General features: G+C 41.5%; 1 protein-coding gene across 3 annotated transcripts in view; it reads right to left on the reverse strand.

Annotated features, from left to right (window-relative positions):
* Window positions 1–24,391, reverse strand: part of LOC131033442 (uncharacterized) — a 92,495-nt gene that overhangs the window by 37,955 nt on the left and 30,149 nt on the right. For 2 of the 3 annotated variants that reach the window (XM_057964669.2, XM_057964667.2), the window contains exons 3-6: window positions 20,089–20,306; window positions 19,885–19,955; window positions 19,572–19,734; window positions 3,611–3,803 (exon numbers count right to left, since the gene is read on the reverse strand). In XM_057964669.2, the coding sequence (XP_057820652.2) occupies window positions 3,611–3,803; window positions 19,572–19,734; window positions 19,885–19,955; window positions 20,089–20,306 (645 nt within the window). The remainder of the gene's footprint in view (window positions 1–3,610; window positions 3,804–19,571; window positions 19,735–19,884; window positions 19,956–20,088; window positions 20,307–24,391) is intronic. The other variant, XM_057964668.2, reaches the window with a different exon arrangement.

Below are 24,391 nucleotides of genomic sequence, written 5' to 3' on the forward strand. Positions count from 1 at the left end.
GATTCTCTTCACTCTCTTCCTCAAAAGTTGCCTCTATTTGATGGGCTGGGCTTTTACATTTATGACCAGGTTCCCATCTTTCCTTAAATCTATAGCATGATCTTTTTTCTGTCTGATCCACCTTTATAGCAGTTGTGCCCCCGTTCCCAAGGCTTTTGACATTGTAAACATAAATTCTTTCTCCTAAGCTCATCTTTGTTTATGAAGACCTTGCAGTGATTATCCTTCTTGTGGAAAATCTTTGTATGATCATTTGGGGTTTTGACATTCGGGGATGATGTTTCTAGTCTTAAGACCTTTTCAATAGCATCATCTAAGGTTATTTGGATTGAGGGCACCCACTAACCCCCGCAATGATTCTTTCAACCCTTCAACAAATAGATAGGTTAGCCTATCTTCGTCAATTCTTGCAACTTTAACTGCAATTCTTTGGAAATCAGTGATGTATTCATCCACAGTTCTTTGCTGTTTTAGCTGAGTCGGGTCTTTGAAATCTTTTTGGGGATTTATTCTGTCAAATTTTTAATCAATTTCTGTGAGAATTCCTCATAGGGGACTACATTTTGGTCCCCTTGGGTGAGGATCCCATGGTGCCACCACTCGTGGGCTAAGCCTTCTAAGTGTAGGATATCAAACTGGACTGCATCTTCCTCGGTCATGGGGCTGAGGTAAAATAAATGTTTAGTTTATGCAACCAAGCATGGGCTGTGATTTTATCAGACCCATCAAAGTTTGGAAGGGATACCTTATTCATCTTATGTTTTAAGTCCTTGCTTGAATGTCCCTTTTCTCTTCTAGGGGTCTCATTGTTTTTGGCTTCACAGAATTCCCTAAATGATATGATTCTTCTCACTTCAGGGTTTAAGTTTGTGTATGCTTCTGCTATTTCCTCAGTGCTATTATTGAGAGGATTAATTTCTTCTTCCTCCCTTGGTCTATCATTTCTTGGTAGGAAGGAAGGTTTTGGTATCTTATCTGTAGATGATCTACTATTGTTTTCTGAATGATTTGTACTAATGTCCCTCCCATTAGAAGAATGGGTCCTAATGCTATTAATTGAAGTATTCATGTTTTGCAAAGCTTGCATGAGGACTTGGGTTCTTTAATTTTGATCCATTAATGCCTTGGTTGATAGCTCCATAAATGTTCTCATCTCATCTCCTGTTGGTTCACCCATGTTATTATTTGGGTTAGAGTTTGTTGCTAGTTTTTTCCTTTCTCTCTCTAAGGCTCTTTGTGCCCTTTGGCTATGTTGCATTAACTTATCTTTTTACAATATGGCAGGATATAGCTCTGATACCAATTGTAATGTCCACTACTTGGAAACTGTCATGTTTTCAACAATTTACCATACATTACTGAATGCATTACCGATTTATTATACTTTTTACAATTAATTCTAGATTGTATAATTCAAAGCCCTCTATATTATGATCTAACCTTGTTACTACCTAACCCTAAGGGAGGAAGGGGTAATTATGTTGCTAGGGCGCTGAGAAACCAAACTACAACAGGCTCCCTCAAGGTTTACGGATGGAGGCCCTTACCCCGTTTCGGGATTATACCCTCAAGGTTTACAGAATACTAATCCTTACCCCATCTCCGGACCACCTAATTGGTTGCAATTAGGCCGCCTCTCCCCGAGCACAAATCCAGCCCATCCTCCATAGGCTTTAGCAGAAATAACAAATATTAGATCAGAAATATTGAGTTTCTTCTAATTATTAGTTACATAAGAATTCCCTAAAATTATGATATCTACTACTGTTACTACTAATGAATAACCAGATTTCTTTAGATAAACATCTTATTTCATTTATGCTCTTAACTTATTCTGAGAATTGTCTTTATCTATTAGATCAGGAAGAACAATCAATATTGTAAACAAGAAGAGTTTACTCAGTGTACCAGGCTGTAAGTTAAATGTTCAGCAATCAATACCTAAACCAGAATATCCAATTCCTTCTCGATGCCTCCTGGAATAATAGGGATTCGCTTCTTATATGTTTCTGAAGGTATTGGCTGTGTCCCAGCAGGTATGTCTTATGCAGATCATACTTCTGTATACGAACGTGCCTTTTCCTAATGAATCACTTTGCTGAGGGTAACGATGCCCTTTTTACAATGAAATGATCTCCTTGTAATTGCTATGGGTAACAACTAATTATTGGTAGTGATCAATCATAAATATTTTAACGGTAATTATTAGTCACACACATAATACAATTAATATAATTGCAAAAATAACATAAGAGCATCCTTGATTTGATTAAGTATTAATGATATTAATGAAGGGGTATTACAGCTGCAAAGGCCGACAGTTCTGACATGCATCAGAACAGATCTGCCACTTACTTTCTTCTACTTTGTAAATGAATTGCCTCTCATTGTAATGAAGACATTTCTTGAATTAATTATATCTGAACTCATCTTTGGACAGTCTGGAAAGTGTAGCTAAGGGGGAGAAAGTCTAGTTAACCCATTCATTCAACAAGCTTTACCAACTTCAACTTTTCGACTTTTATTTCTCCAATTGAAAAAACCTATACAAATGCTAGTTGCCATGTTCTCATAATGTTACCACATAATTGATGCTCTTATGCAAAGCTCCTTAGATAAATTAGATTATCTTTAGTTTGTGATTATAATCTTTCTATCTCCATGCTGAAAATATAGAGCTATTTCCAAGTTTCCAAATGGATCATCAGTGAATATCTAACTAATCATGGTATGAGAAAAGGTCAATTTCCAAGAACTCTTGATATGTAACAGCATGAAAATGCCAATATATAAAATATTAAAATATGTGAACATTAACAAAAAAAACATTATATTGATATCCAAACATAAACAAAAAAGACAATAATATATTAATAATAAATATCTACAAAATTTTGTGTTTTTATTTATTTGTTCAAAATACATTTCTATTTGAGAGATTGTTCAAGAATCAACTTCAAACTTGCAAGCTGCAGGAGCCTCCTTCCTGAAATGAATAATGCAATGAACAGGCACTTTCGAGGACATTATAGCAGTACCAAGAGCCTAGTTACGGCAGCAGTATTGTGTCTTGAGGTAGCTGGGGTAGTAGTAGTGAGGTAGGCTGTAAGAATGAAAGAAAGGAGAGAGTTCTGTTTTCTTGGTGGGAAGGATGGGGGAGAGGGTTGAAGGTTATATAATTACTTTGGGTTGAAACAGCCTGGAAAAGCACATAATGTTCCTGGCATTTCCTGCAACATAGATAATTATTAATATCCTCTCAAGTGCATGGCTTCTAATCATATTAGGAAGAGTTCAACATGATTCTCCACCTTCGTTCCCTTCTGTCCCTATGTTCGTTGACGGAAAGAAAATACTATTCTTAATTCTTATTTGTGTATATGTCATACACCTCATTAATTATTTAACAAAAAGGATTGGAAAAGTCTCAGAGACTAATACAAGCTCTTTTCAATTCAAGTAAAGACTCTCAACATTTCAGTTAAATATTTTAGTTGATATTATATTGGTACTCATACATGTAAACTGACCAAAAATTTACAACAGGAATGTTTAAAGACTATGTTGCTCAGAAAGAAGCTAAAAAACATTTACAGCAATTAGACCTTACCTAGAACAAGATTGCCATGGGAATCTGTGGTAGCTGTCATCGAAACTGACAATGTATCAAGAGAAGAAAAACTGTTGTCCACAGAAGAATCGTCTTGCAAGCTTGAAGCAATCTGATGATCACTGTAGCCAATCTCCATCAAACCATGGTTTAAATGAAATGGTTGATGTCTTTCCAAGACAAGCAAATGTCCCTGACATCCAAGGAAATAGCAATAGCATTTTAGATGTATAAATGAACTTTACACGTTGCCCCACAATCCCAAACTTAATACATGAAAAACTGTAGAGAGTGTACAAAAAATTTTGTTAGTCACAACCACACCAATTGTATTGTTATATGATCGTGGCTTGAAGCCCTGCTCGATTATCAGATTAACTCTACCAAACTCAAAAATTTGAAAAAAACATTACCCTCTTAAAAGCATAGTCATTGAAAATGCATGAAAGGTAAGATTCAGCGTGCCTGATTTGTAAAGTGAAACTAACAGCACTACCAATATACAAAAGGCTCAAAGAAAGAGAATCAACTTTGTCACACTAAGAAAGCAAGTTCATATTTGTTTCCTGCAAATTTCATCTAAGTCCTTTTTACCAAAATTTTGGGTCACTTTGCTGTCTTGTGGAGTAAGCCTTAAACAAATCATGATGGAAAAGGACCTTCAAAACCCTCGTGGTTTTCAAAAGATTTCTGAGTATTTCTTCCTTATAGCCATTTTGAGTTTCTCCAAACATCAATAACATTTTCATGAGCTCGCCAACACCCCAAAACCCCAACGAGTTCTTCTTGAAAACCCTATCAATGTTTTATCTAGTTGTTGAATTTATTAAATCCCTAATAAGTAGTCTTTCTTTCCACTTGTTGCTCCTTCCAAAGGTTCTAAAACTTCTCAAAAAATCGAAGCGTTAGAAATTCTCAAAATTCACAAACCTCTGAAATTGCCAACAAAGTTCACTTCAACACCAAAGTTCTAACAAATTGTTGCAAAGCTTTTTGCATAGATAGGTTTGTGAAATCATCAGAATGTCAACAAAGGTCAAAATAATCATTAACTCAGACAAAGGAGCTTCAGAAATTATGGAATCACAAAGTAGAGAGAGTTTTGATTCAATATCAATAACAAGATTAATGAGTATTGATCGCTTGTGAGAAATATGAGAATACACTAGTGTATAAACAAGCAAATAAATTCACTTTGGATAATTTTATGCAGGAAAGCATTCGTTTTATACATTCAGATGGTCTAGATTCCAGTGTTGTGAAGGTCATCGTCATTAAGCTCCATTTGTATAAGCAAAGACAATCTCAAAAGGGAACAAACTAAGTGGGCAACATATTTTACTTTTGTATAGAATTATAGTCTTTCAATGTACATGAAGAAAGTTTAAGAAATGACTCTTCACATTCTTTGTATTTGTCTTATGTAACTCTTCAAGGGAGCGATTCTTCATACTCCCTAGTCTCAAAGAGAGCCTATATATACTTTTAAGAAATTTGTTGAAAAGAAGGGGGTTCCTTTTCCGAGACTTCCTTATTCCTGCAAATTGTAGAGAAGAGGAGTGTTTGAGCTCCCTTTTATTAACTCAATAAAGAAGAATATTGCTAGTCTATCACCTTGTGTATTGTTTCTTTTTCTGTAGATTCTTCTTACATCAAATTTGCAGCCTTTTATGAGGCATTCTCTCCTTGTGTGGTGAATGCAATCAGTTTTATTTTATTCTATATGCAACAATGGATGTAATATTGGGTGATTTCACAATCTATACATCTGTAAACCCTAGGTGAATATCTCACTTGTATGTTAGGTAGCATTCTCATTAAAACCCTGCTTGCAGTTTTCATTCAAAACCACCTTTTATATGGAAATATTTGTGCTTGTTCCTCTTTTCTAAAAATCTATTCAATTATTTTCAAGGAAAAACTAGGTTATCAGCCCCATGTTAGCTTTATCTAGGGTTTTTTCTTTTTCTTTCAGTTTTAGTTTGTCTTTCATGTTTTCTAGTTAAATGCATACCCCAAAAAATCTAAAACCTATCATACAAAGGAGCAGCCCCTCTCAAATACAAAGAGAGATTGCTAATCTAATAGCGATATCTCCAACAGTTGTAAAACTTGCCACTGCCTGTTAGATGAGTCAAGGTTTTTTTAGCAAAATATTGCAGTGGCCAAATCTATTTACCAAAATTAGACAAGAAATAGATTTTTACATTTCGCACCATGCATTTTAGGGTAGAAACTTAGATATCTTTCTATGAGCTTATACCAAAATGCTTTACAACCAAACTTCATCTTCCACTATTAGCAATATCTGCAAGCCATGTTTCCTTCAAAAGGAAACCAAAAGACAGATTTAAGGAACATGATACCCATCAAACCAAAAGGAAATATGCAGAAACTTCATATTTAATCCTTCAAGGAGGGAGTATAGAATAAAAGGAGAAGAGAATGAGACCACCACAAAAGTGATAACACCAATATACTCTGGGAAAGCCATTTCAAGAAAAAATGCAGCCTCCAAAGCACCAAACAATGTATTATCAGCAACAACAGAAGTTACAATCTATGTCGCAAGGTTCGAGTTCATGTTCATGTTTGACAACAATAAAATTTGGATGAAGTTTGGCAAGGAGAAATTTTTTTTTAAAAAATCGCAATTAAAATTGCCCTGTATAAATTTGAATATAAAAATACATAAGTAACAAATCCATTAATTTTGTCCAAGGGGTTGAGCTTAACTGGTTAAAACACTGGGTTCTCACTGTGGAGACCCAAGTTCAACTCCCAATAGGTGTTGGCGGCATTATTGTACACGAGAATAAGACTAGTTAATTATGTGTAATTGTTTTGGTTAGTTAGCAACCGAGGCGTGGCAGTTGCAGTGCGACGGTTGGCGCTCGCACCCCCTCGGTATCTTTATATACTTCAGAATGTAACTTGCAACACACTAATGATGAATGGAATAACATCTCTTATACTTGTCTGATATCTATGGCGTATTTCTGCATTACGTGCTTTATGTTTTAAGTTATTCACCCGAGAGGGCAAACATTTGGCGTCGTTGCCTAGACATACTCGGGAACGGAAGACGCGGATGGCGCACGGACACGATGGGCCTACCCGTTGGTGAAATAAACCCAGAGGCCGACGACGCGCGAACAGAACTTTACACAAGAGAAGACACGGCAACGAGAGAATTTTCAATTTTGCTCCAAGTAGCCATCCAGACCTACGTTCGACGAGAGGCGGCGGAGACGGAAATCCCACCAAGCGCCGTGTGGACAGCGCTGGAGGTTAGCCCGGCAGTAAACCAGTTGATGAACCACCTCCCCCAATTGCTTGCACAGGCATCGCTGGCACAACAGGCTCGCCTGGAGGAGATTGCCCAAGAAGAGCGACGCCAACAAATCCTTCAACACTATGAAGAAAACAGCCAACGGAAAGCGGAACGAGATGGCGCCCGGCCAGGAGGGAATTGAACCTTGAACTTTTTATATTCAAATAAAAGTGTCATTGACACGAGTTGTATCTGACAAAATGAATTAATAAAGACGTGTTTTAGTTTATGTATTGTTAAGTATGGAAATGTACAGCAATTAATGCCCAACCTTTTGAATAAAGATAGAAATAAGAAAGCAGAAACGGACAAGTGGGAGGCTAGGCAGAGGGCCTTGATTCTGGAACAACGGGTAGAACGTAGACGGAGGCTAAGGCAACTTGCCGAAGGACAACCTGCCGAAGGGTTGCTCGAAGGGAACCAAGGAGGTGTCACGGAGGGTGCAGAAGCCGAGGGGAATTTCTACGTGTCGCCAGACCACCGTAGGATGAGAAGCCACGAAGAGTTTCTGGAGGAAACAAGGTTACGGAGAGATCTAGTCGAAGAGACCCGGGATCGGTTCAAAAACTTATCCCTTACACCACAAAGTGAAGATCACCAACGGGAACCAGGAGTGGGCGGGGGTGAGAGCAAAGGGGAGGGCAACCGTACGGGTGTAGATGCCACACACGACAGTTTAAACACCGTACCTCCAGTCGCCCACGCAGGACACACCACCGGCACCGCCGGAGGAAGCAGCACAGGGCCACAGACACAGGCACAGCCACCCCCAAGAAGACGACCTGGGATGGCGAGTAAACAAAAATTGCCGAAGTTCACAAGGGACGGCAAGGAAGACCCCTTACGGCACTGCCGTACATGTGAAACCATTTGGTCCGCCAACGGAGTGACAGACCAGGATGACTGGGTGCAGCAGTTCCCAGCCACGTTACGTGGAGTTGCCATAGATTGGTACTCCAATGTGGACAAGCAAAAAGTGGCCATGTGGGCCAATCTATAGAAGGAATTCACGGAGGAGTTTCGGTTGCTCCGTGATGACAATGAAATTGTAACGGAGATATACAGTACCAAACAAGCTACCAAGGAGACAGTACAAGCATACAGCAGGAGGCTGAAGCAATTGTTGGGTAAAATGGAAAGCCAACCAGCAGAGGGATTGAAGAAACGATGGTTCATTGAAGGATTGAAATCCTCCCTACGAAAAAAGATGAAAATTGTACCCCCAATGTCATATGACGATGCCTATAATAGGGCGATGGACCTAGAGAGCGAATACAAAACATCAAAGAAGAAGAAAAGTAATAAATACTCATCTGACGATGATGAAGACTCTGACGGGGAAAGCAGCAGCGGTGGCGAATCGAGTAAAAAGGTGCACGCTCTCCAGAAGGACATGGAACAAATGCTGAAAGAATTCAAAGCCATGAAGGGGAGTACAAGTAAGACTGAAGAAAACGACGTGTGGTGTACCGACTGTAGGAGTGACGGACACACCAAGGGGTCCTGCCCCAAGAAGGCTTTCTGTGACATTTGTCAGATTGCGGGACATTTGACAAAGGAATGTCCCTACAATATGAAAACCAAGAGCCAACAAGTTCTCTTCACGCAAGAGTAGCCGACCGTCGGAACTTCACAAACCGCCAACAATAGTGCATCATCTGGCAGATACCGGAACAACCGGCGAGGGGAGAAGACCAATAATAATAATAGGAGCCGGATCCAATATGATGCAAAGGGACGGCCAATGATCCAGTGCCGAGCCTGCAATCAATGGGGCCACTTTGCCAGGGAATGCACCTCAGAAAAAACTCCACAAAAACTATGCAAATGGTGTGGGCCTGGAGACCACGATGATGGAACTTGCCCAAAGTCTGGAGTGAACCTGCTCAACATTGACAGGACGGAGGAACGGGTATTGGCAATCACACGGTCATAGGCAAAGAAGGCCACATACCCGGACCCCCGCACGGAGAAGCAACGGGCGCTGGAGGCGAAGGCTGAAGTAGCGAAGGAAATGTTGGCACAAGGGAACACCCAGGAAGTGGCAAGTACTTTCCGCTCTGAAGCCGAGGAAAATATCCTGAAGCAAATGCTGCAGATTGAAGTACCTGTGAAGATGAAGGACCTCCTGGAAACGATGCCGCAATTACGTACGGCACTCCTACGTACGGTGCAAGTAACTCCGCACAATCAAGCGACCCGGAATACGGATGTTTCTGGCGGAACACCTACAGACCCATTGGTCCTGACACTATACAGTGGCCGGCACCCGACGGTGGTAGAAATCAGAATACTTGGCACCATTTTGACTAACACTATTGTCGACGGCGGGTCCGGAGTGAATGTGCTTCCGGAAGAAACCTGGAAGTAGCTTGGCAAGCCAACACTATGGCCGTCAACCTTCAACTTACAAGGAGCGGATCAACATGGTATCAAACCCCTTGGAACGCTCATGGCGCGACAAGTGACCATCGGGACACAACCATTTGTCCTCGACTTCGTGGTGATTCTGCTCGCCAAGAAAGGATACGACACCATTTTGGGCAGAGGGTGGTTGGTGGCAGCCAGAGTGAATCACAACTGGAAGCGTAACACGTCGTCAATGGAGAAAGCCGGGCGAAAATTTATTATCGACCTGAAAACACAACTTGTAAGTGAATAACTCGCGTCAGAATCGGAATTAGATGGCGAGGGCAGAGTTGACGGAGGAAAGTACAGAAGGGAACCGAACGAGGAAGGCATCCTGGGAATCCAAGGATGTTCCGAGGACGAGACCGACTCCCTTAATGGGCTCTTACACTTGCAAATGGAGGACTACGAGCTGCTGTATGGGTGCAACATGTTGTATGTTGACAAGGAGTCGGACAAGAACGAATTTCCGCCAGCGTACCGGGAATACACCGTAGGGGATGCCCCTATCAATGAAGTACCAGCGCACAGGTTTGACATGACGAAACCAATCCGGTACGAAGAGTCCGTAAAACCTACAAACCTCGGCACGGAAGCAGAGCCAAGGAACATCCTAGTTGGTGACGACTGGAATCCAGTCCTGAAAGCCGCCGTGTTTAAAATATTCATGGAATACAAGGATGTATTCGCTTGGACGTATAAGGACCTCAAAGGGGTGCCGCCAGAACTGTGCGTACACCAAATTTCACTCGTAACTGGGGCCGTACCTATATGGAAGAGGCCGTACAGAATGAATAAAAACTATGCGGCGAGAGTGAATGATGAAATTGAACGTATGCTCGAAGCCGAGATTATTTTTAAAGTGCAGACCAACTAGTGGGTGTCGCCCATAGTGATATCCCTTAAAAAGGAGGCAAACCAAATCCGAATCTGCGTGGATTTCAGATGCCTTAACGTGGTCACCATAAAAGACTCGTTTCCAATACCATTTACGGATAGCATCTTGGAGGAAGTGGCCGGTCATGAAATTTATTCATTTATGGATGGATTTTCTGGGTATAACCAGATATCCATTGCCGAAGAGGACAAATTAAAAACCACCTTCATAGTGGAGGATGGCGTGTACACGTATAATCGAATGTCGTTCGGATTATGCAACGCGCCAGTGACATTTCAACGAACAATCCTTCACATATTTGAAAAGATGTCAGTAGGGAACTTCAGGGCGTTCCTTGACAATTGGTCCATCTACAGTAACCAAGACGCACATCTGGCCGCACTTGGCGAATGCATGGAGAGATGCAGGCGAGCCCGCCTAGCACTCAATCCCAAAAAATGCAGATTCATGGTGCCTCAAGGGAAGCTATTAGGACACATAGTGTGTAAGGCTGGACTCAAGACTGACCTAGACAAGATTCGAGTGATAGTGGAAATGGAGGCACCGACAGATGTCACGGGAGTCAAATCCTTCCTAGGACACATAGGGTATTACAGGCAATTTATCAAAAATTTTGCTCAAGTATCCTGCCCTCTGGACAAGCTGACAAGGAAAGGTGAACGGTACACATGGGGGACGGCTCAGGAAGAGGCCTTCCAAGAACTGAACTCACGGTCGGTGGGTGCGCCAATCCTAACATATCCTAACTGGGACAAAGAGTTCCACGTACACGTTGACGCATCCAATTTTGCCATAAGGGCCACACTGGCGCAGGTTGGTGATCACGGGCTAGATCACCCGGTCTACTTTGCAAGCAAACTCCTGTCGAAGGCAGAGAAAAATTATAGCACCACAAAGAGGGAAGCCCTCAAGATGGTGTACTCCATCCAGAAATTTCGACATTACTTACTGGCCACCCCGTTCACATTTTATGTGGACCACCAAGCGTTAATGTACCTGGTAAACAAGCCAATTATCCAAGGACGAATCAGCCGATGGCTGCTATTGCTTCAGGAATTTACATTCAACATTATCGTAAGACCCGGGAAGAGCCATGTGATAGCTGACCAACTATCAAGAATCCAGTCAAGAGAACCAGCCGAAGGAGTGAATGAAGATTTTCCAGACGCTCACTTATTTCGCATCGCGGTCCTTCCCGCCTGGTACGCAAGCGTGGGGGAATACTTGTCGACATCACGGTTTCCGAGGGAAATGCCACCAGGAGAAAGAAGGAAACTGGTACTGAGGAGCAGGACATTCCAACTCATTAATGGCCTCTTGTACAAAATGGGACCCGACCAGATCCTATGGCGATGTGTCCTAGAAGAGGAAATTCAAGGCGTCCTAAGGGAAGCACATGAAGGGCCCGCAGGTGGACACATGGGGCCCGACACCACAGCCAAGAAAGTTCTGTTGGCAGGACTGTGGTGGCCGACACTACATAATGATGCTAGAGAGTGGGTGACGAGCTGTGACACATGCCAACGGGTTGGACGGCCATTGAAGAGGGATTTTATGCCCCTCAACCCATCGAATGCCCAGGAACTGTTTGAGAGATGGGGATTGGATTTCATCAAACCATTAAAACCAAGTAGAGCCCGACGGTGCAGATACATTGTAGTGGCAACAGAATACTTGACCAAGTGGGTTGAGGCACGAGCCTTGCCGGACAACTCGGCAGTCAATACAGCAAAATTCATCTATGAACACATCATTACGCGGTATGGGATTCCAATCCAACTGACGAGTGACAGAGGAGGACATTTTGTAAATCATATAATCTGATTGCTAACAACGGAGTTCAAAATCTTCCACTCCTTATCAAGCCCCTACTATCCGCGGGCGAACGAGCAGGCCGAGGCGACCAATAAAATAATCGTGTCGGTGATTTATAAGTCTTGCGGAGTGTAGAAGGATGACTGGGAGGAGCGCCTACCGTCGGTACTTTGGGCATACCGAACAACTTACAAGGTAACTACTGGACAGACTCCCTTCTAGCTAATGTATGGACAAGAAGCCGTGGTGCCAGTTGAATTCATGGTGCCGAGTCTCCGAATCGCCATTGATAATCGACTTGGCGACATGGAAAGCCTGAGAGAGAGACTATATGCTTTGAACAAATTGGATGAACGAAGGATGATGTCTCAGTGGGCGACAGAGACAGCCCAGCAAAGACGAAAGGTTTGGCATGACAAGCATCTTCGGCGAATGAAGTTTACTCCTGGGCAGTTGGTGTTGAAATTCAATGTAAGGAACGAAATCAAACCTGGGAAATTCAAAGTGCGATGGCTAGGGCCCTTCAAGGTACGCGAGGTCAATACCAACGGGGCGATTAAGTTGTGGACGCTGGACAGGAAGGAGGTGCCAGACGCCGTCAATGGGTCAAAATTAAAGGTTTATCACGAACGGAGGGAACCTGGACCCTCCAGTCAGGATGTTTGACAGTCTGTCTGAGGAAGAATAATAAATTATAAAAAAAAAAAAAGTGTACGACAACCGTACCGTACGACAAAAAAAAAAAATGTGGGGCCACCGTATGGTGACCACACCGAAGGTGGAACCACCGTGCGATGGAACCACCGTGCGGTGGTCACACCGACGGTGGGGCCACTGAAGGTGGAACCACCGTGCGGAGGTCACACCGACAGTGGGCCACCGGCAGTGGAACCACCGTGCGGTGGTCACACTGACAGTGGGGCCACTGGCGGTGGATGCCACCGTGCGGTGGACACCCCCCAACATAAATCCCCGCACAAACACAAAAACGCAACAAGAAATAGATAAAAAGGAAGACGCGTCGTGCAGCCCCGCACACGTCGCACCAGCATAAAGAAGACCACGCAGCCACGCAAGGAAAAAAAAGACCGCCACGCACACAAGTAGACCACGCAGCCCACGCAAGGAAAAAAGGGAGAAGGAACGCAAGGGAAAAGGAGAAGGTCATTACGAAGGTGTCCAACGACCGTACGATTTTTAACCGGAATTCAGTTATACCAGAAATTAATGGATTCAGCAGGAAAACGAAGTTGGAAAAAACAGCTGCAAGCTTCCTCCAGTAGCAGCCAGAGGGATAGCAATACTAGGGTTTTATCATCAGGAGTACGTGTTGCAGGTAGCACCATGGATGCCAGCGCTCGACAGAAGCAAAAGCAGACAGTACCACAGGCTGCCCTACGTGCGAAAAATACATCAACACCCCAGAACATCACCTTTGAAGGGTTGAATGGGTCGGAATGCCAGAAATGGTGGCAGGACACTCCCGACGATGATCTGGTGAAGCAAAACCTCCGAAAGGCACAAGTGGAGCGGGCTATTCGGATGCCCGTATTTCCTATCCGCGAGTATGAGGGTGCCCTACGGTTCATGGTGGATACCTTCGACAAGCACACATGCACCAACACTTTTGAATACCTCGGGAGGGATGTTACCATATCCTTCAAAGCGAGGGACTTCACGAGGGTATTTGGCATTCCGGGCAGCCAGGGCAAGAAAATAGAATTGAAGGCTAAAAAGATGAAGCGGGAGGAGAAGGAGCGATGGATCAAATTGATCTCCAGGAACTTGACGACCGCAGAGCTGGACAGCGTGGCTAATGCCACGAAGGGTCGGGGAATCCGTAAGACCTTTGTTGCAGAGGGCCACTGGCGGTGCATTATGGATGTCATCAAGAGCATATTAACAGGGTCGGGTAGGGCGACGGACATCACCCTCCCTCAGATTATGCTTATGAATGGGTTGATGAATGGCATCGTGTATGATTGGGCCGCGTTACTCGCAGAGCGCATGTATGAGTTTTTGACGATGCAACATCACACATTCTATATGCCGCACTATGCTATAGGGTTGTTCCTGGAGGCCACGCGGGAAGCACTGCCGGAAGCAGAGTTGGAGGTACGGCCACAGGGACCGTTGGCAGCAGGTGAGCCTCCAATAATGTATTGGAGGCACTTGGACATTGGGCACTCTTCTGCGAAGTGAAAACAGGCAGTAGATATGGCCTCGGCTTCAAGGGAGCCTAACAGCGAGAGGGATTCCAGTAGCACAGAGGAATCAAAAGCGGAAGAGGAGGATGATAGCAACAGGGCAACGGAGGAGCGGGTCCTATTTTCCCCACCCCTTCTACCGATGGGCACGCCGATATCATCTAGAGTAGGCAGCACCTTTATTCCGGCCTTTGGACAGAGCCGCACGCCAGTTACACTTGGCCCCCTACAGCAACGGGTAGCATCATCGAGCCCAACCACGACAGCACTCACGGAGGACATGGCAGAGTCAGGGACGAAGGAGTCACTGCATCGGGTAGTAGTCGCCGAGGAGCAGGGGCTGAGGGAGGTAGTGGATACGGAGCTGCAGGTACGGTTGGACGTTGTAGGGATCGAGGCCGTGGTGACTGTTTCGGCATCTTTGTTGGAGGAGCCGACGACAGCAAACCATCCCCCGGTCGTAGAGATGTGTGTCGACCCGTCGGTTGTGGCTATGCAGAGCTGGCTCACACAGCGGTTTCAGATGACATTGGCACAACCGGAGGGAGCTATTGTATTCTCACCATGTCGAGAGACTAGAGCGGAGGTAGTCGACTTGGACGACTCATCGGGCGAGGCACATGGACTTGTAGTTGGGAATGAGGTAGGGGAGGTCGCCTCTGCTGGGCAGGCGCCAGGGGATGGTACACCTTCGGTGGTGGAGGAGGTCCCTTCACAACAGGATGCGGTTGTGTTTGTTCCACTAGAGACTTCACAGCCTTCGGCGCAGACGGGGGAAGATATTGAGACCTATCTAGCTAACATGGCTGACATGGTGACGAGGGGTAGGCAGGTGGTGGCCGCTGCCCAAACGCAAGCATTGCAACAGGTGGTGGTGGAGCTAGAGTAGGTCTTACAGTTTATGCGAGCGAGCTGCCAAGCAGCCTTTGCTACATGCTTTGAGTCTCAGGGTTGGCCGACTACTGAGACAGAGGAGATGCTCCAGGCTTGGAGGCTGCGTCAGCCCGTTGTGGAGAGTCGGGTGACGACAGTTGTCCGCGAGATCGAGCAGGTCTACCAAGATGCCTATTGTACATTGAGGCGTACAGCAGGAGTCTGCAGTCCGCGAGGCTGCGCGAGTAGCATTGGAGATGGAGGTGGCCAGTCAACAGGCCTCATGGGCAGCCGAGAGGGCGCAATTGTTGGCACAGCTAGAGGTCGCCCACGCAGAGACGGTTGAGACCTGGGCAGAGAAGGCCGAGGTAGAGATTCATCTGGCGGCTGAGCAGAGTGTGAGGAGCAACGTGCAGCAGGAGTTGGATGTTGTCAGTACCGAGAGGAGTCTGTTGCACACTCGGTTGGTCTGCGCGACGGAGGCAACGGATACAAAAGAGGAGTTGCTGGAAGCCGCACACATGGTGAAGACAACTTTGGAGAAAGTATTGGTGGCGGAGCGGGATGTGACTGCACGTACTCAGCAGGTGTATGAGCTCCGCGCCCGCTTGGTGGCCCAGGCACTGGCGTCTCAGCCTTCTACTTCAGAGACGCTTCCCCAACCCCCTCCTTAGTTTTCCTGTTGTATATATATTGTATAAATTGCATTATCTCCGTTTTGGTTGTTAGTCGCTTGGAGACGACTTTTCTTTTGGGGGGGATGATGTTGGCGGCATTATTGTACACGAGAATAAGACTAGTTAATTATGTGTAATTGTTTTGGTTAGTTGGCAACCGAGGGGTGGCAATTGGGGTGCGACGGTTGGCGCTCACACCCCCTCAATATCTTTATATACTTCAGAATGTAACTTGCAACACACTAATGATGAATGGAATAACATCTCTTATACTTGTCTGATATCTATGGCGTATTTCTGCATTACGTGCTTTATGTTTTAAGTTATTCACCCGAGAGGGCAAACAATAGGGACATCTAAAAGTGGAACTCTAAGCTGTGACTCTTGGCCTTCCATAATGGGGAAGGTCTTGGGTCAATCTAATCAAACATAATAATAATAATTCAAAATATTGCAGCTACGGCCTATTACCTAACAAAAAAAAAAAATCCATTAATTTTTTTTAAAAATAGTTTAACATTGCTAAACAGATCTGAAATAAAATTATATTATAAACTAAAATAGTCAAATTGAATTTATTATTTATTAAAATAAAATGATATTATATCAAATTTGAAAATAATATAAATATTTTACATTTATTAAATTAAAATTATCAAAAAAAAATAGTATTATATTAAATTTGAAAACAATTTAATAAATTTAAAAACGTTAAAATTTAAATATATTCAAAATTTTATTTTTTATTTATTAATACATAAATAATCAACATGTTAATTTTTTTATATTAAATAATACATAAATTATATTTATTTTTGTGCTTGAGGACATCAGCAATCAAGGAGGGAAAGTTATTATTACTGCTCAAGCTCCAAATTCTCTCATCAGAATCGCAATTGGCAAAGCACTCTCCCAGGCAAGCAGTCATTTAATATGCAATTGCAAAAATCTTGCTCTGCTTAATTTGTCGTTTTAATTAAGGGGTTTTATGTAGGTATTCTCTAGTTATTGAGACTCCTATTAATTTGAGGAAATATAGTTTCGTGAGATCTTTAGTCAATAAAATGATAGAAGAGAATTTGAAAAATGAGTCTTTGAAAAATGCGAATCAAACCACACATTTCACAGGATTTGGAAGAACTGTGAAGCTCTTACACATGACTGAATATGTTCTAATTAAAAAAACCCAAGCATGGTTCCATACAAACTTTAGGGCGAATTAAAACAATTTTTTTAGATTCTATTGGAATTCACCAAAAATTCGGACTTCATACATAAAGCTCAGCGAACCCTATGACATAGGTTACAATATACTCTCAAGCTCAGAGCTTCACAAGAGATCGACAGTTTCAACAGTAGAGGAATCCCAACAACATAACAATGCAGAAAATATGAAATATGATCTTCATTCCAACCACTCAACATATAGACCAAGGAGACCCAAGAAACCACCAATGGTTTCCAACAAACCATCAACCAGATTCATGGGCTCAAAATAGGCGCCCAAGTTCTCACGGACAAAATCCAACACCCCCACATATGCAAAGCCTCCAAAATAGAAAATAATTCCTCTTACAAGTGACCAAAGGTATCATAAGTAACTCCCAAGTGCTCCCCCAAAGGCACTAATTGCTCATACACACTTTTAGACACAGTTATCATTAGTCAATCAAAAAGGCTAACACAAGTCTACTAAGTAACCTCAGCAAATTAATGACCCTTACAACATCATAAGCTTAACAACACATTAGATTCTACGTTGTCTGTAACTATGCCATGAGATTTGCCATTTGCTTTACAATATTCAGATCACACAATAAATAGCAGACTAATTAAAATCATAAGTTTGTTGTAGTAGTTGGTCGATAGAAAAAAAAAGAAATACAAATAGGTCCAAATTTGATTATGGCTTCTCACAAAATCTAAATGCTCACACTATCTTCCATTGCAGACCACGTTCCGAACTGAAATAGAAACTTATCACAGTGTAGCCATGACACTACAGCAAACTAGAAACTAGCAGTAAGTTGCAATCTTTCAGTGCTAGTGTGATTCCTTGGTGAAATCACCTCAATGGAACAAGAGGTTTCCAACCTCCAATTCCAATTGAAAACCAAGAGAGTTTTCATCCTCTGAATTCCCATACCAAGGGTTTTTGTCCTTAGGTGAGAAGATGAATACAAATGCTCAATCTATGAGAAAAGGGTTTGATTTCAATAACCAATGATTACTTTTGAGCATTTGTCTTCCTTTATAAATTATAAGTTTCTTTTTGGCCCTTTAATTTGAATTTCCTCTTCCCTCCAAAAATTCTCTACAAAAATGTTCAATAACACTTTTTAGTACAAATATTACATAAGGCCTTATAATGTTCCATTTAAATGGCCACTTTACTAAAACAATAATATTTAAGTTGTCATTTTATAATATTTTAAAATAAAATTATTAGAACAAACTTAATATATTATTATTATTATATTATTTCCCTAAATTTATCTCTTAGCCTATGAGAAATAAAGAAATGGGCTAAGAGCCTCCCAATTATTTTAATTCTGAAAAGGGAACATGAATAACATGAAGCAGAGGAATTCAAGCGGGAATTGGCTACCCTTCAAGAAACAAGTAAAAGAGGCTTCATCGTGTGGATAACACAAAGTGTAAGTATCAGGCTGAGCATACACTGTAAGAAGCAAGTTGTGAGCACTGAGGATTGATCATGATGAAATAGAAGTTGAGAGTATCAAGATCAGGTAGAGTGAGAATTTGAACAACCACATTCCACACTATTCTACCAAAGGAAAGGAATATTATTGAACCCAAATCAAATAAATATGTAGTAAAAACAATTAAATTGAAAACAGACTTATTTTAAAGGATAAAATTGATCTAAGTCTCAACCTATTCCATAAAGTTGGTCTCTTCAGCCCAAAGAGTCCTCACTGCTTACATATAGAATAGAAAAACATTCCCTCTACTGGTAGGCAGGCTTATTTGTGAATTGTTCAAGGTGCAATTAGTTATATTGAAGAACGAGTTGCTGAATATTCTCAAGACAAATAGTGCAATGCTAACTTGCATTCTTCCTGTACTGAAGAAATGGAGAGGCAGAAGTCAATCTGAAAAGTCAAAACAATTCTTAAATCCAGAAATTGGAGTCATTCGGCATAATCCATGTCAGATTAATCATCCTGAGATAAATGGTTTTAAAAATGTTGCTCAAGCTGTGACTATTTGCCTTGCCAAACTATTTCCCCTTAGTTTAAACACTGTTTTGTTTGATTTAACACCACTTTATTTAATTTCATTCTTGTTCTAAAATTTTCTCAATATGGTTTGGTTAAAATTTCTCATCAACATAAAGAGATAAGTTCAAGCATCATTCCTGAAGCTTAACTCGTTTAATTAAATCAATGATTTCAAATGATGGAACTCCATTTCACCACAATTTCATATGGGTATTTATAACTTTCAAGTCAGCATAACATCTTCTATCTTACAAAGTACAGCATTTATAATTTTCCTAGAAGAAATTTCCTAATTAGTACATTGTTATAGACTAGAGCTCACTTCAACACCTCCCACTTTATGCAACTTAGAGTCAAAGAATATAAAATCAAAAGATATAATCAAGAAAACAAAGCAATTGTACGTATTAAAACCTATTCTATAAATTGGAGAAAAATACCAAGAAAAACAAACATAACCATGGTGTTCCTACTTCATATTTTATACATCATGTATATCTCACCTTCCTAGGCTTAACAGGAACATGCAATGGAAAATTTAATTCTTTGGCCAGCTTTCCAATTAATGAACAACTCCAAGCTCCTGCTGCAACTATCACTGCTTTATTACCATACAATACATGACTTGAGGTCTGCACTCCTTCAACATGTCCAGCACGTTTAGATCTGAATAACAAATACAAATGTCAAATTGCAGAAGATTTGCCATAAAAGATTCATCTGAATCATCTACTTAAATAATGAACTCTCAAAGTTTGAAAACTATGGTCTAGGTAAATTCAAAGGTCAAACATCTAACAGTGCATAGCAATGCACCTTATGAAATTGACAACTGGGTCCTCAAAAAACTCTTCATATCTGCCTTGTGAAACAAATGCTTTGTTGTTCTGCACATAATAAAACCATTGACATTAAGGCTGATAATAGATTAACTAGACACTTTGCATGTCTTGCAGTGGAATTGAAAGCACACCGATTAGATATGCAAGTGCTTCTCACAATTCCATGATGGCTAAATACCTCCTCTATGAAGGACACAGACAGTCTGGCATCTATCTGGCTGTCATCAGGAATAAAAGCAGCCCCTCCTTCCTTTCCAATTTCAAGTGCAGGTTCCACTTGATGCAAATTAGAAGCAGGAATGAACTCTGCTCTAATACCAGCTTTAGATAATAACTTTGCTCTCTCTTGCAACATAACAGACTCTTTTGATGTAGCGCCAACTAACAAGCTGCCTGCTAAGTCAAAATATTCATGACAATATTTAAATCCAACAAGAATTAAATTCAAACGGTCACCAGTGCAAACTAATAATAGTCATAATCTTCAACAACTGCAAAAGGACAGCTATTGATAAACCCATATCTCCAAATGAAGAAACATTGAAATGACATTGAACATGAAAATATTTATTATTAAATAGTTAAAGAAGTTTACAAACACCAACATAGAAGCTGAAATATATTAAATATTTACTTTTTAGGTGCCCCTCTTGATGTTCCACGAGGCTCATATAAAGAGGAACACCAAAAAACATGTGCACTCTTACATCACAATGATCTAGAGAACACTTGAGACAGTAAAAGCAGCAGAGTCACAAGAACTGCTGCTCTCCTACATTCACTGTGATTTTCCAAGTCAAATTTTCTAGAACAGGATCCAATCATAAAGATGGGCAATTATATGCAGCCTAATCCATATTGCATAAAGACAACAAAAGAAGGTTGCTACAGGCAAAAACAAGATCCTCCCAACTTTCCAAAGAAATTATATTAATCTCCAAAAATGACCAAAATAGATCAATGGGACTCCAAAATACAGCTGGACACAATAGCAAGGAGGAGCCAACAAGAGGCTACGAAGTAAAAGATAACTAAAATTAAAAACAAAAGCTGATAGCTGAAAGCCATTTTCACAAACAAATATGAGAGGTCAACCTAGAGAAGGGAGATCATAGTGTTGATGGGTGTTTTATGACCACACCAACATAGAATAAAGTTTCCAATGGTCACTCTATCCTCTCTGAATGGACGCATCAAGTACCGCACATATTCACACAAGGCTTTGTTTTCGCTCTTCAACTTCCTGTTTTTCTCTTCCTCTTTTCATCTACTCCTTCGGTGCTAAGGAAGACTCTTCAAAATCTTTTACCACTTGTGCCTTGGAGGAACACCCTAGGTCAACTGGTGTAATAACATACTCATCAGGAGTAAACTCATTCATATCTTTGTCGACTCTCGGCACAGCTAGGTGTAATGTCCTAGATCCTGATTCATCTCTTGTAACCTTGGAGAATTTCTTTGCTGGCTTATCTATCCTGTCAGGAGTTCTTCAAGTTCCAGTGCAAGATCCATCTCTTCCTTCGGCTCTTTCCTCATTCTTTCCTTAGCCAATCTGGAGCGGCTGCTTACTGATCCTACATTCCCAGCTATACCTATTCCTATGAAACTTCCTCAAAATTTCCTAAGTCTCCAATGTTCATTTCCCTGAAACAATCCTGAACCTACTATTCTAGATTCAGAGGAAGTTCTTGTCTTTGAATCCTCTGTTGGACAGGTCTCTAGGAGGCGTTCACACTAAGAATATCATGTGCTTGTGAAATGTCATGATCATCCTCCTATGGCTGATTTTCTGCGACTTCATCTATGAACATTTCAACTTCATGCATGCTGGAAGAGCTAACAAGTGATTGTGCTTCTTCTATTCTTGGCCTCTTCTATTGTAGTTCTTCCTGTTGAACCTCCTTTCTCTTCCTTGATTGTGAATTCCCAGGAACACTTTTCTCCTTCCCACGTTCTACTCTTTCCTTTGATTTCCTCTTCCCTGGACTATGCTCCTAATGACCCTTTAGTTGCCTTGTCATGGGATTCCAAGTCTCCCATCAGATTGTAAGTCAAGTGGGTATTCTTTCCTTTTAATTTTGCTATGTGTCGTTCAACCCAGTGCCTAGTTAACTTCAGGATTGGCCTACTTAGGACATCTAAATCATCAACTTCTGGTTCTAACCAGTTTGGCACCTGAATAGGTCTATCTTTTTCCTTTTCATACTCTGGCTAAACAATATTCTCATCCTTTTCAATTTGATCTGGTATTTTTATAACTTCACAGATTCTTATCAGCATGAGAAGCAATCTAGAAAACATCCTCCTTCTGACTTCAAAGTCATCCTTGACATTGGCCCAATAATCCTCAAGCTGAAACTTATGTTTGTGCCTTACGCCAGAAACCATCCGTATTTTATCATATGGATCAAAGAATGTCCTTGAGGTACGAGGTGCTATGTGATAAAATATCAATTCATCCGCTAACTTTTCTACTACCACCAATGATGGACACATTTGCTCATAATCTCCCACTGGAATTAGAAATTGAAGTCCCAACTTCTTCATCTTTTGGACTTTCTCATAGGCGATCAGTAGCACCATCTTGTTCACTAGATATCTTGGAAGCTTATATGGCTGGGCAGAAAAGCCTTGGATCCAAATATAAGTAAATTTTGGAAATTGAATGCACCAGGCTCCATACTTCTTTACTAACTTCCTTGCCTCTTGCGACAACCTCGTATGAAGTCCTCCTTGCAAAGATCTAGTGATGTGCATAGTGAAGGTGTCGCTTGCTTTCTTGAAAGAAGTAGGATCATATAAGTGCAATTGTGGATGGCACTCATGGACTTTCAGCTATCTTGGTCCACATCCCATGGGCCCTTTGCCTGGTAACCCGCTAAATTTCCCCATTCTCGCCAATAGGTAGACAACATACAAGCTCGTGTAGAAAGATTGAGACTGCTTCAAATCCCTCAACTGCTCGTCCATGTTGTGGCTAATTATTCTTGCCCAGTCTACCATCTTTATGCCTTTCATTACTTCGACAATGAAGTAGAACATCCAAAATTCAAATATGTAAGCCTAAGGACATCCCATGACTTGGCTCATCATCAGAACAAGATCAGCATATTCTTGCTTGAAATCCATGCTAGTGATCTGCTTGGGTAACTTTGAAATATAAGGCTTCGGCTGCTGCATCCACACCTTATTGATGATTCCAATGCATCTCTCAAAGCCAAAATCATAAATCAACGTTGCTCTTTCCTTGGTCTTATATGTCATGGATTGGAATGCAGGAATTCCAAAAGTCCCTCCAATTGACTTGTTGTGATGTATTCACACATCGCCCCATTGCAAATGGGGACCCCCACTTTTTCACTTTCACGGGTAGTGGTTAGAGTCTTTTGCTATTAACCTTTGCATTAGAGAGTATAGTTGGTCAAGAAGCCAGGAGTCAAGTGAATAGCCTTTTTGTGAGGTGTGAAATGAAGTAATGTGAGATGAGGAGTCAAGTCAAGAGTTTGATAGAGGAGCCCCTTAGGCCAAGCCTAGTCGACTATGTAGGTATTTTCTTAATCCTCCAAGTGACCTGTTGTGACATCTTCACACATCGCCCCATTGCAAATGGGGACCCCCACTTTTCGCTTTTTAGAGTAGAAGTTTTGCCTAATTTCCTAGTGTTTGCCTTTGCCGATGAGAGGTTTTTTGAATTTTGAATAGGATCATGTATTTAAAATGTCAAATGTTAGAGTGATCCTGAGTTTTGCCTAAGTCTAGGGGGTTGCCTTAGGGTTTTGATTTATTCTTTTTAAGTGTTGAGTTTTAATTTTGCCTTGGCATTTGAGTGTAAATGTGTCTAAGTGTAGACCTATTGAGCGTTAACATGTTTTATGATCGTCCACATCGGTGATTTTTAAGTGCCTAGGTGTTTCAGGACCTTTAGGAGTTGTTTTCTCGCTCCTAGAGAGTTATTCAAGTTGATTTTGCACTTTATCCTGATAGGTTTCCTTGTTTTCGCTCAATTTGATGAATTTGACTAAGTCCAAATGAGTTTTATTGAGTTTTGAAGTTTCCTTGTGGTTTTGAGTGGAAAAAACATCATATTCTGGATGAAAATCCATATTCTAAGGGTCAAAAGGTCAAAATTTCACACTAGATGTACTTTTCCCCTCATATTCCTGACTACCCATGATTTTCCCCACTCAAAATCCAGACTCGACATGGATTTCCCTTGGAATCTAGACATGCCCCATTTTTCCATCATTGAGAATCCATACTAGGGGCGATTTTCCACCAAGATGATTAAATTTTGTCTAAGTGTTGGGAATTTTCCTGACTACCTTTGAATTTCCCCTTGGGGGTGTGGATGAAGTTGCGGATGACTTAAGTGAGGATTCCTGATAACTATCGATTTTCCACTAGCACTTTTGTGACTAAATTTTATGGATTTTAATGCAGATAGTGATTCCAGACTTTAGGCAAATTTCCACAAGTGATGA

The sequence above is a fragment of the Cryptomeria japonica genome, chromosome 4, assembly GCF_030272615.1.
Source record: "Cryptomeria japonica chromosome 4, Sugi_1.0, whole genome shotgun sequence".
Classification (NCBI taxonomy): Eukaryota; Viridiplantae; Streptophyta; class Pinopsida; order Cupressales; family Cupressaceae; genus Cryptomeria; species Cryptomeria japonica.